The sequence below is a fragment of the Bombus bifarius genome, unplaced genomic scaffold (genome assembly GCF_011952205.1).
Source record: "Bombus bifarius isolate JDL3187 unplaced genomic scaffold, Bbif_JDL3187 scf7180000008176, whole genome shotgun sequence".
Lineage (NCBI taxonomy): Eukaryota > Metazoa > Arthropoda > Insecta > Hymenoptera > Apidae > Bombus > Bombus bifarius.
The window spans coordinates 1,323,431-1,340,984 of record NW_022884493.1 but is presented as its reverse complement, the minus strand read 5'-3'; the positions used below and the strand labels follow the sequence as shown (position 1 = coordinate 1,340,984).

The 17,554-nt window shown below is 43.9% G+C and overlaps 1 protein-coding gene across 1 annotated transcript in view; it reads left to right on the top strand.

The window, feature by feature from the left end:
- The first annotated feature begins 1,463 nt into the window (after positions 1–1,463).
- Positions 1,464–17,554, top strand: part of LOC117209401 (zygotic gap protein knirps-like) — a 132,952-nt gene continuing 116,861 nt past the window's right edge. Inside the window, exon 1 of the mRNA XM_033451419.1 lies at positions 1,464–1,751. Within this exon, the coding sequence (XP_033307310.1) occupies positions 1,743–1,751 (9 nt within the window). The 5' untranslated portion in view covers positions 1,464–1,742. The remainder of the gene's footprint in view (positions 1,752–17,554) is intronic.

Genomic DNA, 17,554 nt, shown 5'->3' with positions numbered 1-17,554 from the left:
TTTATACGCGTATATATTAATAATTTCAGTAATAAATTTTAAAACATTTACAATGTGACAAATTCGTGCAGCAGTCAACGTGTTAAGGTTATTTTCTAAGGCCAATTCCAAAAAAGTATAACCAATAAAAACAATAATGCAGACAATTAAGCTTGAAATATACGACTCACCTCGTACTCGGATATACATATCTTGACCATTGTGAATCTGGAACTCAGCACACCGCCCACCACGTTCTCCGACTATTGGCTCAAATTTAGAGTTCTTCATCCTTTCAGAGATTCCTTCGTCGGTGTTCCATTCTTCGGTAGGCGCAGCACCCTCAAGTGGCACCAGGAGTGGAGGTCGAACGAGAGTTTCCAGCACGGTTCAACACGCGGATAAACATTCATCCATCCCAAGGTAGGTCGGCTAAAAAGGCGTTACACTATTGAACCACCAACGAGTGCACTTGTAACGCGACGTTTGCAAGTCACTTCGTGACCGAGTCGTGAGAAACACAAATATGGTCGCCGCGACCGATGTTCGCGATTAAAAAATCCGTTTTATCCATTGTTTCTTACACGATCACAATTATTGTTAGGTATTTTGTTCACTTACGAGATCACAAAGTCAAGCGATATCAAGCTATTGTTACACTGGATACACGTTTTGACGAACTGTCGTGCATGGATGTGAATGATGTGCACATGTATTCATAAGGACAATCAAATATTAGTATACAGTATCACGAAAGTATTCAAACACTTGCAGAGATCTTTTACGGATATATTATATGTATGTGTTACACGAAAGAAGAATTTGGGAAATTTGTAGAATTGTGTGACCGAAATTGTATTTTTACATTGAGTGAAAAGCGATAGGTTAGGTAGGTTAGCTTCTATCAAATTAGAAGTAGAATCGTTTAAAGGATTTGCAATTATAATATATGAATTTTATCAAAATATACCAAACAAACAAGAAATCCCCCCTGCATATCCAGATTAGTTTCAAATTTGACCAAATAACCACGATATTCGTGTCTCATTACGGTGAGAATGAAAATTCAAAACGTTTTTCGTAACACGAAAGTTTTCTATAGTAAGTGTTCAATTACCTGTGTAAGCCAATGTATACTCTTATGAGAATAGTTACTTACATTGCATACATTTCGTTGTTTAGACTTCTTATTCGTTGACACTGTCAGTCGTCAGAACACGTGTTCACTGTAACCGTAACTTTAATATTAATATCACGTCACACACGATGCGAAAAGCTCGAATAATACGATAAAATAACACGTTAATATTCGCGTAATGTTCAATCAACGGTACGACATATTACACTCAATATACCATTATCCGAAACTGCGCAGTAGTTTAAATTTATAGATCGTCGTGCGCATAGGCATACATAGCGAACTAAATCTCGCGGGATTCATTGTTGTGTTGACAGTTTCGGTGCTCGTGCGCGTTGCTCGGTTCGAATACGAGATATTTTACGACGTATATTCAAATATGTACGTAATTCGTACGACGATACCGATTACCAGATCGAAAACGCGGTTGCGATACATTTTCAATGAAGTACGAAAGAAATATAATTGTTCATAATTACATACGTGAATGTGAATCGTGTTTCGTAACAAAGGAAAGCATTACAACAAACGAACTGAACGTTTGGACGAAATGTAATAAACGCAGCCAGCAGCAAAACCGGCGTAATTATGCCGTAACTCGATCGATTTTTGTATCCTGAGGAATATGTCGAAGGTAAGATATGTTGTTTATAACGAAAGACACGTTAAATTAATGTACATTTCTTAACTATATACAAATACTTTACTGCATGATTTCCTTCCTTTTGCAATCACTTTCTTTTTCCCTTACATTGCAATATGATGTTATGTATTTCTGAAATGTCACATGATAAAAACTATGGTTACAGTGGGTAAGTGTTTTGATAAACACGTTAAGGAAATCAAATATGTATATATATATATATATATATATATAACCATAGCCTAATTTTTTATTTATCACGACCATGACGTTGCTTGTTTTGTGGCGCCACATGCGTACCGGCAAACAATATGGCGCGTTATTTTAAATCGAATCCGCTGCTATTAAATTGAGTAATTACGTAATTATGTAACTCTTTCGAGTTCCTTCTACTGAAAATGATATTTAATACATAATTCTCTAGAAATCGCGTTACTTTAACCTATACTAATACAATTTTTCTATAAAATAACTCAAACACTCCAAATTAATGCTATAGCATTTATATAGTTTTCAATTTATGAAATTGCAATCTATTTAAAAAATGAAACCTATCGCTATCTCATTCGTACGGAAACCGAACATAAACTAATTTAAATTCCATCCAACGCAAATACCACCTCGATATCTCATAAATTGCTCAGTCGAAAAAAGATAGCTCCATCCTGCACCAGATTATGCGAAACGAGGTTCGATGATCGTCGAAGCGCAATATCGATTCGGTCGATTATAGGAAGATCCTTTAATTACCGCGAGTTCGATCCACAATATCAAATTGTGAAACTGACTTCTCGTTAATCCGGGCTCGAGATACACGGAATGATTGGCCGTCTCCTCTTTCTGCTGGCGCAACGAACGAAAAGGACGCAGCACGAAAGCAGAATAAAACGAGTGACGGAGGGGAAAGGACGGGAGAAAAGCGTGGAACCTGGCTTCGGGATATTAACATTATAAATCGTGCAGGCCGGCGACACGCCCGGGGCGGAGTCGATCGTATCGACTCGATGCCCTCCTCCGGGCTCGATATCGATTACACTCCCGTGATTGGCAGGATTCGTAACACGCCAGGGGGATCTCGTGGCGCGACCGATCGATCGTCGATCACGCGTATCCTCCGATAAACGCTCGGATCGCGCGCTTCTATCCCGTTTGACGGACGTGAAATCGCGGAATTCCGTGCGACTAATGTGCACGCGAGAGGAGCTTGAATCAGCAAGAATCGCCGATAGATATCGACGTCGATATTGTCCACGTATAGGAAATGAACTTTGTGGAATTCGCCACCGCTTCCAGAGATTATATTCGACTGGTGTTCAATCGCGGTTAGGATCAGCTACTTGTATATTCTTTAATATTTGTTTTGGTACATATACTTCGATAGACCATTGTAAATGTGTGCTAATTAGTTAAGTTAGTTTTAACTGAGAAAATATTGTAGATTTTAATAACTTCTTTTAATACCTTTATGCTTTTGCTTTTAATTTTCTTTTGACGTAAAATTAGTAAATTACAGGATACTTAATATCGCAATTAGACTTTCTAGTGTATAGCAATTATATTCGAATTTACTATCTAATTGACAAATAAACGTTAAAGATTTTTATTTTTAAATAACTTGTATATATGTTCCTCTAAAAAATAAAGCGATACAATGTCAAAACTTTCACCAGCGCTCAATTTGTAAACTTTACCAATGATTCGATAAGACATCGTAACACAACTACACAGGGAACGAGTACAGTTTCGAAATTCGAGTCAAAGGGGGTATAGTATATAGTACAAGTACCGGCGGGGTCTTTTATTCGCCTCACGGGCAGTGAATCTTGCATTGACGGCGACAACAACGGCGTATGTTGACCAAATTGAAGTATTCAAAGGAGTGGGAACGCTGCACTCCGGCGGGCTGTCGATGTACAGTAAACGATCATATTATGGGACGCGGCGCGATCAACGTCAAGGAAATTTATTGGGAAGTCGCGAAAAAAAGTCTTATCGGCACCGAGCTGGCTCCGCCGCCTTTCACCATATTTATTGACACTAAAGGTGAAAACTCGTCACCCCGTTGACGACAGCCGTTGTTGTGCGTCCACGATGGAACCCGTTCGAAGCGGCACGAAAGGGATTCGTCTGGACGAGGCGAGTGAAATTGTTCGTCCCGCACCTCCCAACGGGATTCATCCGCGGTCTCGAGCCAGGCGTCAATAATCTTGACGTTAACTGTCGAAATGTCATTGATGCCACGCGGAATTCTCGTCGTTCCTCGTTCATAGGGCGATTTTACGGCCGCTTGAAAGCATCGAGCACCGTTCCTCATCTTAGTCCGCTTGTATCGCGGCTACGCGTGTCTTTGTCGCCTTTGAATTCGAAGTTTGCAACAGTATTATGATTAGAATCTAAGAAAAAAGACTTGAGCGACAGATACAACTTTGGCGGAAGATAATTGCGATAAATAGGGACGATACAAGTGGAATAGTGTTATTTCGGTCATTTCAGCTTCGATATTTTGAACAATTCAACGTCCAAGTCTGCTAATCTAGAATAATCAAATTTGTCGTATATTATAAAACATTATATATTTCGAACGTAATCGTTCTGGTTGACTTTGGTCGATGCAATTCTTTGGAAGGACGTACGAATTTGTTGGTACACGTTGGTACAAGCACGAACGTTAGCTGTTTTCAAGATCGATTTTACGATGCACGGAAACCGGGCGTGAAAAAGTCTTGCGAGTTTCGTATTCCCTTTGCTCGTCCTTCTTCGCGTTAACTGCTGTGGCACGCCAGAGTACGGACCAACTTTGCGGTCGTGATCGTTCTGTTCTTCCGAACAATGGGCAGCCAGTGTTCACGGGACTGTGTCAAAGTGCCCTTTTATTGGGCCGTATTTTACCTCTTCGTATTTGAGAACGCACGCGTAACGACGCCAGACGATTCACGACGGACGCTGTCGATCGCAACGATCGATGTGCTCGTGTCTGCCTCTTAGATCTTACTTTTTTTATTACACCGATGGAAATTACCCTAAGAATCCATTCCCAGAAGAAGCTTCGTTCTTTGATTTGTCTTCGTAATTGAAAAATTTCAATTAAAATCTCATTTATCTTTACCGTTTGCGCGAACAAATTAATCCTCGGCTTGAAATGTGCGCATCTGTCGCTGAGCCTCTATTATATTTGAACCGTGATTGATCGTGATTTCAGTCACACGAATACGTGTTTTTATAACGAATATACGCAACCATTTGTTTCGTGGAGAAAATTGGGATTCCCAGGCGAAAAGGTCTCTCGATTGACAGAACCCTCGGGACGAAGAATTCCGCGGGAAGAAGTCGACCGCACGAGAACGAAGCGTATGAGAACGCGAGTGTGGGCACGTCGCGTCGCGTCATAACTCCCCGGGCATTGTAAATCACGGTGGACGCCTCGTGCACCCATAGAAATGGTTATATTCGGCCATAACAGCTCGTACCCACCGCGACGACGACCAGGCTATATTTTAATAGTAACGATAAATTACTTACGCGGAGAGAATCGCGTCCCAGTACTGGCGGCGATGAAACTCTCACGCGGAGAGGGCGCGATCTTCTTATCGGGCATCTTCAAACCCCTTCGTTCTCTCTAATTACAGATATAACTTTATTGCAGCGTTACTTCAACCTCATTTCCATCTTTGATACTTTTTCTTTGAAAACAAGAACCTATACCTACGCAATGGCACACGATTGTATTTGGACACTTGCTATAGAAGACTTTTACTTTTACGTACACATACGTTGTGCGCGTTATACAAATCATTTTGAAACACCGCTGTCGGTAAAATTTGAAACCAATCTGAAATGGTGGAACGAAGCCAATCGTAACAGTGACTCGTAATATAGCAGTTTGATTACTACGTGCAAAATTTAAGGTTGAATTTCACGTATTATATAGAGGCTTAATCCTACAGACGGTTACACTCCATTTAGGTTCCCATGAACTTTTATCGCAAATTGTTTAAGGTAATCTAGCATTTTTGTAGACATTAGATTTACCAGTAACTCGCAGCGAGCATACAAAATTATCAATTTACCACGTGTAGTCGCCACAGACGTACCTTTCACTCAACTTGACAATACCCATTCACGCGACTATTTTTGCCAAGATAACTCCCGTTCGAGCGGAGAAATGCCTACAAATTGCCACATCGATTTATTGCTAAAGAGCCATTTTTCAGGGGAGAATGGTTAGTTTTCAAGAAAGATGGAAATTTCGCTTAATGCCAACGATGTAACGCGTCAGATCTTTCTCAAAGGGGCAACGGGTGTTTAATTGTCAGGGATCCTCGAGCGGTGGATAACATTTTCGACGCCCACAGGAACGTGATGTTCCAGAAAACGCAAACTCACCAGAACGAACACTAATCACTCGTTTATCTGGCCGCAACGAACTGCAGGATTCTCGCTTTTAGATATCGCCTGGATGGTGGGAAGCCGAAGTAATATTACGAATCCCTAGCTCGTAAGATTAATGTTCGCCTCGCGTCGCTGTTCATTAATACCGCGACCAGTCGCACGCGTATGTTTAGGATTACACCTTGATAACAGAATGGATTCCGTCGTGACATTGTGTTCGCACGATCATCGTCGGCTCCGGACACGACGCGCGTATTGCTCGCGTGGAATTAATGAAATTCCATCGTCCAGCACAATTTATGTTACGCCGAGTACTATCCGTATCGTGCTTTTAGAAGCAAGGACACGTGGGTGGAAGATGGAGAGATAAAATCGTGAACTGTAACACACACGCCTGATTCTGTCCAATTTTATCAGCCTAAGTGCGATGAGGTGATATTGATCATCGATCTAGTTAGGGTAGTATCTTTAACAACGGTTTCCTTCGAGAAGAACTTTTCCGAATTTTAAAGATATCAAAATTTGTAGAGTCAGAATTCTCAGCGAAAAGAGCAAAAATTACCGAGAGTTATTTATATGATTTTTATAGTTCGCGTAGTGATAAAAAGAAGTTTCTCCAAGGTAGTCTCGCTTCTTTACATTTTTCCTACAACAATTTTTCTTTTTTATAACACGGTTATATATAGCTTTTACGACGATGAGCTCATGCGTAAGTACACGTGTCAATCAGACGATTCTACATGCGCAGATAAAATATGCAAATTCAATCTTAAAAGTGAAAATGTATCGTAGATCATACGGTTGGGAAATATAAACTTTACAAATTTCGAAGATTAAAGTCGTAAGGACTCCAGTTTACTTGCTCTAGTTTTGATTGTCCTTCGATAACTGGGTGCCTCTTAACTCGAGGAAAGGGCAACTCGCGCAAGCTAACTACTCGCGAGCCCATCGCCCACGCGGCGTGCAAGGTGGTCCGGCACTTGAGATCTTCGGGTCTCGGTCTCCGGACACTTTTATGCCCCCGACGACGAGCGACGACGACATCGCCGAGCACCTTCCACACGGCGTGGGCGAGTCATGGGAACCTGCAGTCCGTCGTAGCCTGCCCTCTCTCCTTGTTTTCTGACCGACCATTTGTACAACGTTAGTACGTGGTCCGGCGTAACGTCCACTTCATTATATATTCACTCTCTTCACTATTGTATTTTAATTGATACCAGTCGAGCCCGGCAAAAGGGTAGCGTTCGTGGCGAGCTTGGAAATCTGAGAGTTGTTTCGAATCGTTTGTTTCCAATTTGGATAATTTATGGGGAGGAAAAGCTTCGATGCTTTAGGGAAGGAAACTGGAACGCTGAACGGCAATTATTCTTTCGTACACACACAACCTGTACTGTTTCAATAGGACGAAGATCACGCGAGAAGAACGTAAATCCAATTCTACTAAGTTAGTAATTTCAATGATTTTTAACAAGTTTGCTACGATTCTTCGGATTTATCTAATTTACCGTAAGAGTCGTAACGCTTATGAACAGAGGTGTATCCGTTCCCCCGTATCCTAGGAATAATAAAAAGAATCTCAAAGAACCACTTAACCTACATCCATCGCACATGATACCAAAAATATCATCAAACGTCACGAATCCCCGAAAAGAATGTCCCTGTCATCGTGTTCTCGTAACAGTATCAGGTGTTTCCACGCCGTCCAATCTTCGCCCAAATTCTCCTCAATTTCCGACAGGCTGTTACCAAACACAGAAAACAGGGTCCGTTTCCTCTCGAATTCGAAAACTATTTTCAATCTCCTCGGATTAAGGCAGGGAATCGCGGTCAATTTTCGATCGTGGGACACGTGGCCGCTACATCGAGCGATTTACCGTGCTGGAATGCGGCGCAAGGTGGTACGCGATAGAGAAAGAGGAGAAGCTGGCAACTTGTGCGAGGCGAGAGAAGAGAAGCTCCGTGACTCGTACTCGACGTTCCTACATACCCATCTCGTCGTCTCTTCTCTCGTCCATGACGATGCCCCCCTCTGTCCACCCCGTTGGTTCGTTCTCCTCTCTTTCGCGCATGGTTCGTCCTTCTCGATCCACGTACGTGTTGGTAAGGCCCTGTGAGAGCTGTATGTAATACCGGCGAGGCCCCGAGAGCGTATAAAACGCGTCTTTGTGCGCGCTCGGGCCAGCTGTTTGTCTAACACCTCGTACCTGCCTGAGGTCAGTGGCGATTCTGTTACGAGTCCCCGGGAACGCCGTTCGATTCACGGGCCGAGGTCAACGTTCCACGTTCCTGCTAGATCGACGGTTCTCCTGAAACGTCCGTTCGGACAACGGCTGGTCACCGTATACCTTGGTGTCGTGGTTTCTTCGAGCCAGTTATGATTTATGTTTGTTCGGGGACCGGTATTTCACGAACTCTGGGATTGCGCAGATTCGCTTGGCAGGTTCCTCTTAATACCAACTGTCTAGCATAGATTAGGTCTTAATGAGCTAAGGCTAAATATAACAGCTCGTCAAAATACGAATTCTTCTCGCATCAGCGTGATTAATTGTCCAGAAGACACTGCCGTCTGTATTAGAATAGATTTCATCTGGTTCTTTTTAATTGGCAAGCTATAACCGAACACCGGTGTCTCGTCGGAACAACAAAATCAACGTTAATTCACTTTCCCGCTGCGCGACCTAGCAACTCGTCCAAAATTCCAATCAGCGATCTTCTAACAGTAAGCAAGAAGTCCCGCGACTCATACAATATTTAACAACAGGCGCAAAACGACGCGTTCTCTGAGACGTCGTAGCCCATATTCGATGCGTCCGTGTGAGCACGAGCCGGCCCACTGTTCATCCCGACGAGACTGACTCGTTGAAAGAACCTGGTACAGCAAAGGGGACTCTGTCCAACGTAAAGGACGCGACACACAGAGGCAATAACTCGGTCGTGATCTTCTGGCGCGCGTAGAGAACGGAAAAAGTCGGTCGCCGGTAATAAATACATCGCGGAACGGGGTAAGTTCGGGGGAGCATTGATATTCGCGTGGTTTCTTTCCCGGGCGCCGCTAATAACTTATCCGGTAGACGGTGGCCAGGTTCTTGCGCGTCTATCGGGCGTCTCCAGCTCTCGGTGGAGATACTCGTCCCCCGACTCGAGGCTCGTCGGGGGCGAGTGATGTTTTCTGGCGCGGCTAGCAGCGCTCTGTGTGGTCCTCGTGTCAAAATGTGTCAAAACTCGAGTTCGCGGTCTCGGCGTCGCCGACAAAAAGCGGTTCGACGGCCCTACAAATTAACGGGCCGTCCTGGTGAGGGCACAGACTCCAAGTAGAAAGGAACGACGCTGCTTGAGAAAAGCTGCAGGATCCACGCCATCGCTCGACCAACGAATGTAATCTTGCTTCGTGATGGAAACGTAAATTATGCTTCAGTATGATGGAACACGATGGTCGTGCGTACAGTGATTTTAAGACTAGTATCTGGATCATTTTATTAGTCGGTTTAGTGCGTATCTCGTGGATTTGAATTTTACCAGTTTAATACAAAGAATCGTAATACGAGCCTCTTAGAAGCCAAGCCGATCGCAAATCCACTTTTTGCCAGTTTCTCGAAATTAATATTAAGAGAATCAACGCGTTTTCTACGTAAATTATATGATTATCCAATAGAGATCTTACAAAATACCTGACTGATAGGTTAAACGAACAGGGTCTAGTCTCCTTTTTCCTTTTTTTTCTTTTTTTTTTTGTTTTAATCAATTTATCTATGAAATCTATCGGATGTTTGTAACAAATATTTATAACAAAACGTTTACGTATATCGTAAGCGATTTCAATTTGCCCCAAGTGTTGAAACATGCTCGACACGCAGGATACAATTTTTCTAATGTCGTTAAATAGATATTCGTTTAGAGTAAACTCGACAGAGGAATTCTACGAAGAGACGAGACATCTATTCCCAACGTTCACGATGAAATACTGCGCTGTTCTGTGAAATGTTACTCCATGTTTCCCCTGTAATTATCGCAAGTGTTAAAACGATCGTTAGGCAGCGCGGCCGCGATGTCCAAGAGGATACGTCTGTTCAACCTTTAGAATGCCATCGCTGCTCACACGAATTCAACACAAACGTATTTTCAGTTGAATGAAACGATTCGCCGAGGGAATTGCTCAACGATAGCTTGATCGACACCGGATTTATCGACGTTGCGCTCTCTTTACGAACGATTGCGACGATCGACCTTAACACCGTTGGAATTTCGCGACGACCTTCGCCACGGCACTCGACGTCTTCGTTTCCTCTTGAGCGAGCTTCCGGAGTGGTCTTGGACATCCCCCGAATCAGATAAAATCGTAGTTTTAACGGGACACAAATGGCGGGTCTTTGTACGACAGAATCGAACCGTTGATTTTCTATGGGATACGGGCATGGTATTGTGCAAACCGCAACTGGATGCGCTTCTACACGTATCCGACCGCGGGGCCGTATACGTTCTCAACTTCACGGGGCGCGCGAACTGTTTGCCCGAGTCTCGATTTCCACCAGATAAAATTATATTCCGCGCGTCGAAGAATACAACCGGATGCGAAAGGTGTTACGCGACATCTGTTGCTATTTTCATCCCACGGTTGAGTGTTTTCTAAATAAGGAACGATATATCGTGGAGATGCCATTTATCGTTCGTCGACGATCTTGTATAGACGCGACTATCCTTGTGGATATTCGTCGATGTTTGATAAAATTCTGTTGGAAACGCTTGCGAGGTCTCGTAATTCTTCTTAAATCATTCCATCGAAATCGCGTTGAAACGCGTTATTCGTTCGTATAAAATTTGTACGTTTCGAAATTGCGTAGAAAGATAGGAAATTGTTTACGGTGCGACATAATATTTTAACGTTTTAAGCGGTAGGAACGAATAGTAAACGGTTGAGAATCCCTTGAAAGTGATCTAAAAGAGATTGAAGACTGCTAACGAGGTTGTCTATCGTGTAAACTCGCGCTCGATATTTGCTCGATTATCGAAGAGGTATCTGCCATGTACGACACAGACCGTTCCGCTGGTAGGAACGATTTCCTCGTCGATCGACGATTTATTTGTGGATCTGCTACGTACCTGATAAATCCTTATTCGCGGCTCAAGGATCTCGTCGTCGCGCAGACCAACGTTTGCTGCCACTCTCTTTCTGTATTATATACTTGTCCAACATTGTTATTATTGCGAGCACGACTGCAGCTGCTCACCGGGAATAATAATGGTCGTTCGTGCACCCCTTCGTTACACGGGACTGTATCGAAGTCACGTACAGATCGGTATTGTTATTTAATCTGAGGCATTCGTTTAAATTAACCAAAGCCGCCATCGGCTAGTATCAATCTAAATATTTCTGTGCTGTCAGACACGGAAACGCGTGGAACGTTCGAACGATTCGATTAATCGACGTTTGTAATCGTGCACGGCAACGACTTCAGGGACGTCTCTCGGCATTGATAAACCGTGAATAATTTCTCGTTTCGATATCTTACGATCTTCGACATCTACGATGATGTTTCTCTTTTTCAATAGAGCCGCGCGGATATTTTAGACGTGTTCGTTTAAATTCCAAGAGGAGATCGGAGAAAGTTTTTATTTCAAAATATTGAAAATGCTCTTCAATTTCTTTCTGATATTCTCGGTATTCGAGTTAACAAGTGTGGCTATGTACACATGCATTCGCGTGGAAGATCTTGCTTGCGAATAGCGTTAGGGGAATATTGATGATGAAATAGAAAATTGATCACTACGTTACACAGGACGGGATTAAGTAGCTATTTCACGCGTAAGAATTGATTATTCGAAAATTACACACTTTTATCCGCTGACAAAGGAACCAGCCACGTTGTGTAACGAATGCAACTCTCTAATCACAACAGACCGTTTAATTCTAAGCTGATCAAAGTATAATATATACTGTTCGTGATAAATAGGAAAATGGTACGTATAAACTAAACCACCTCTTCCTTCGAGATGATATCGAAAGTTTCCACGCTACGAATAATGTACTTATTTACTCGAGCGAGTGGTTATTTCTTTCAAAGTCGTACGCGTTTCAAACTAATTACTTTGTAACTCTTACTCTTACTCTTACCTGGCTTTCTTTCGATCGGAAAGTACACACCCATCTCATATCGTTCACCAACGACATTTCACCGCGTACAATTTGATAAATTCTCCGAAGGAGGATTCGCTCGTCGATCACGCTTAATTAACTCTCGCAACGTGTTATTAGCCAATCGGTAATACATTAAGTTGCACGTGGAAAAAATGTGTGGCGGAATGTTAATTGAAAATTAACAGTGCCGTCGAGAGTCGATTCGAGGTTGAGACCGAGACGATCGGCTCGCGAGCGGTATTCTCCGGCGACACAATAGACTCGCGCGGCAATAATCCTCGGGGCAGCTTCTGTACGCTCGATCCTCGGGGCGGATCACGTTCAGGCATCGTGGCTCGTTATTACGGAGGCGAATGAGACGACCGCACGCACGGTCGGACAAGGCAAAAAGTCGTTTTCGCGTAAAACGATCGGCGTTGCTCGGCTTTCCGTCGTAAAGTAGCGCCCACACGCGCCGATGCTCCTCTCGCATAAGCCCCGTGCCGCCAGCAACAACGTGAGAATGTCCACGAGACGATAAAAGTTACGCTCGTGAATATTACGTTCCGCTCCCTCTCTCCACGTGTCCTCGATCGTGCTTGTCCGTGAAAAACCACGACTTCACGCTCGCCTTTTGACCTGATCTTTTAGCGTTTAACGTGTTCCAGTATCACGGATCGTCCTCTTTTATCGAATCGTTCTTTGAAATTTGTTTGATATTCGAAGCCTACAATTACCAATGTTCCATAATTTCATGATTTATTTATTTTATTTTATAATTTACATCATCGTACTTTTATTGTATGACGATGTATTTACAGATACGCTTACAGCTACCGTGTAATTTGATGAATATTTTGTTGAAAAAGAATCGAATATACCGATTACCTTTAATTATGGCTTCAGGTTTTTTTTATATATATTTACAGGAATAAAAGCATAAAGTTATAATAATCACAAATATTATCTGAATACACTGATTAAAACCGATTGTATCCGTATCTGTATCCACTGATTGTATCCGATAATTGAAATCGAAGTTTAGAGCGACGAGATCTGCGAAAAAATCAACAGTTTTACGAAAGTTCTTCGTAACAAAACCAATCTAATTCTCGTAATAAAGTAGTCTAGTACGAAGAAACATAGAAAATATCGTTACTTCTTCGTAGATACCTGCTATTAGATTTACAACTTGGTTCTATGATCCTATTCCAATTTATTAAACCACGCAGAACTATTCGATGAACAAGGTGGCTTCGATAAAACGTTCATTCCTTATACAGCAACAAATATCGATAATCCCTGACTGATTAACAAAACTCAAGCGATCGATAAGATATCGAAGTCGCATAGATACGCAAACTACAACGCGTACACGCAGTCGGTCCGACAACTGACACCGTTACCATGGAACAAAACGAAATCTTCGAGGCGATATTTAATTGAAAAAGCATCCACGCGTTATAAATCGATCCGTTATTCACAATGAGATGATTAAAAGGCCGTTTCCGAGGTACCGTTTCTGTTAATGTCCGTTTAAACGAATCGAGCCACCGTTGTAACAATTTCCCGCAACAAACCGGCCGGAACGTTGCGTGATCGGGCAATTATAGTCCTGGGATCGGGCATCGCCATCCGAAACAGTTTCCGTAATCAACGGGTCAATTGTTTCACCCTCGAAAGACCGCGTATCTGGCATTGTCGCTGGGAACGAAGCAAAACGCAGGCGCCGTAAGCCGCAGTTCGCTTCGATTGTTTATATCTGGCTGCATTCCAGCTCGATAAATTCGATTTTTTACACGCGTACGAATATAGTGCCGGCCATTGAGTCGGGCTCTCGCGCGGGTCGTGTCGGTCGGTAGACGCGAGTGCGTTCTCGTCGTGGTCGTGAGCCCTTTTACAAGAAGCCCGGTCCATTCAAGAGTCAACCTCACTGAATTATACCTCGCTACGGATTCGCACGGATCGGCTGGCGCGCGAATTCGCAACCGGATTCCCCTGGCGGACCGTTCCTGACCTCGCGAGGCCAAGAATTCCCCGTGGAAGAAGAGTAGCGCGCTCTCAGAGTCTCGACTAGAACGGTCCAACTATCGAACGAACAATAATGCAACTCGACGCGGACACTCGGTTACGTAAACGTAAGCGCGTGACCTTATCGAGCGGCGAATCGAGCAACTCGGCTGTTCGCAATAATATCGATACCGTCGATCGTTATTAATAATAGTAATTACGAGGATAAAACGCCGTAGCGCAGGAACCCAGAATAGAAGACCAACTTCTTAGAAGTCCATTAACGTCGTTGGCAACGATACGCCTGCTCCATGCGTCGCGATTGGCGGCGTCGTTTAATGGTCATCAGGAATCGCGTCGGAGGAGTATCAGAGTATCACCGTGGAAATCTAGAATCCTGGAAAGTCGATCCACGGTGGACTCTCGACGGAGCTCGATCGTTGTCGATCCGCGTCGATTTCATCCTGTAATACGTATACGACTGACTTCTCCCTCTCCGTCGATTCCCATGGAATCGCATAGAAGTGTACGAGTATGTCCATCGAGTACACGGAGGAGGTCACCGTCGCGGCGATGTATACCGCGTGATAGACCTATTCGAATAATTTATAGTCGCGTTAACTATAATAGACTCGACCGTGCTATTCGTCGACTGGAAATGACAAGTACCAGCAAGAGTATCGACTGTAGCCGCGCTTTTTTCTCTCCTCGTCTCTTCGTTCGTCTTCGAACTCGTCCTTTTTCATCTCCTCCTACTACGTGGCTACCACCACGGACACGAGAGCAAATAGAAGCGCGTACATGTCGGGTAGAGACGCGTTCCTGAGCGCAAGAAAAAGAAAAAAAAAGAAAAGAAAGAACGCAAGCAGAGAAAGAGAGAAAGAAAAGGACGTAAGGACGAGATGGAACAGAGAGAGGGAATAAGTAGAAGATGAGGAGAGGAAGGCTCCTCGCGAACGATTACCGGTGACTTACGTATGCAGGCAATCTCGTGGCGTTTGCGCAATTATTGGAACACCTCATGTCCGTAATAAATGGCGGAATATGCCCTGAAAGGTGTTAGTTCAAGATCATCCGGTGATACAAGACCACTTGGACGGTATCGCGGCTGCCTGTCACAGGATTTCATCACCAACGTGCTCATCCGCGCACGGCTACCTATAGGCGCTGGTTTATGTAACCGGTCGGGACATTAAGGTTACCCTCGATCGTGGAAAGTCTCGCCTACCCTATTCTCCTTCGTTCCGCCGCGTTTTCATAATTATTTTCTAGACGGTGCAGCCGTTCTTACGCACGCTTGTTGGAGGCAACGCGCCTTCACACAGCGGGAAAGGTCGCCGAGAAGGTAGATCGCGATCTCGAAGCAGATCGCGCGCTTTGCGACATACCGCGCGCTCTGTAACCTCGAGTCGTCTCTTTTGTAATTTTGCATTCATTTTTTGCATCGATCCCTACCACACCGGTACGAAATATTTGGACTTGTTCGATAAACGTGATTTCTATTTTGTTAACAGGCCGTTTCTCAATTAAAAACATCCGTAAATAGTAAAATTAAGAACCAACGACGATCAATTTTTCGTTCTTCTTTCAGGGACGATCTTATTCCTAATCGCACCAAATAACGGCCCGCTCGAAAGTAGCTGTTGAAAAATTGCGAAAAATTGGGAAACAGTAGCGTTTGCTCTCCCGCCACGTCCTCGGCGTTGATCCTCGCGCGGAGATTTCAATGCGCCGTGTGACGTGGGAGTAATTGCGACACACGGAGGTACAAGCGCTCGCGTACATACAAACGCGTCCGAGTCGACCTTGCGCTCGTCTTCCCTGTACGGTGCAATCGTGCGCTCCGCGATCAATTACGCGATATCCAGTTTCGTCGCGCTCCTTTCCTAACGACGTGGCCCAATTAAGGACGACGATTAATGCGTTCGCCGCTCGCGAGACCTTTTCTCCCGCTGCGATGGCCTCTGACTCACCGCTCGTTAGCCTCTCCGTGTCTCTCCTAACCGAGTTTTTAAGGATCTAGGAGCGCCTCTCGCTGAATCTCGAGATATTTCGATGTCGTCATTCCGATACACGAATCGTTTAGCGATTACTTCGAATCCTTCCTGGTGTTTCTTCTTCTTTGAAATCTTGAATATCAATTTTGTTCGACGAGCGTATTAATCGCCAAGTTGTATAATTTAGATCAGGTTTTTCAGCGTCACTTTTTCTCTACATTCCATTCGATTTAGATCAGCGTCTAACGTTGCAGAGATTTAATCCGGGTGATATACCTGTTACAGTGGTTGAACAAGTCATTTACAGTTTCACCAAATTATTGCGAATCGACATTGCGCATCTTCGACGCTCTAGATTTTTCTAAAGAACGTGATGTATTTAAACGTCGAAAATTAGTTTACGCAAGCCTTTAACGTTGCAACGATCAGACCGGCAATGTGCCTGTTCAAAGGTTAAAGAAATCATTCGAGTTTCTCTCGGACCGTTACGAGCGAATATTTTCCCTACTGTTCTAGAATTTTTCCAAAAATGCAAAATCTATAAAATTGAAGAAGTCGTTGGTAGAATTTTTTCTAAACGCTTATAGATCAGATTTTCTCGAAGCGGCAAATATCGAAGAGTACGAAGGATATGATCGTGCCATAAATCGAAACTTGCCGATCCATTAGAATCCGTCGTGTCACGGTTAAAGTCAGAAAGACTAGTACGTATGCGTGTGAACCGTAGGAGGAACCATCGGGCAGCTGTGTATCCTGGCGGAGGATGATCTTTCAAGTGAGAGGACGACTCGTCCTTGTCTGTTCATGTGGATAGCGCGGTATGAAGCGTGTATATCATGCTCAGTCCGGTCAGGACGCCTCTCAAGATCAGGCATTCGCGTGTGACCACACATGTGTAATTCCAATTAACATCGCGCTCGCGAACTACGCTTACGTTCGCGAGAGCTGGCACGCAGGTTATTTCGCGCCAAGTTTCACGCGTGCACTCCGAACGGACTGATTGACTGACTGATTGACTTCTCTGCCGTCTCTTCTTCGCTCTCCTTGCCGCCTTTTCGCCCTGTTCTCTTTCGCTCTCTCGGTTCTTTGGCCGAGCGCCAATCAACCTGCCGCGTTTCATACGGTGTCGACACTCGCGCCTGGAATTTGCTACGATTTCGCGAAAAAATAAGGTTCATCCGGTCGATCTGCCTGGCTAACAGCCAGCCGCTGTGAAAACCGTAACGAGCATCGCGGTAATTGGATCGTTGGACGCGAGATAGGATCGTAGCGATGAGCCACGGGGA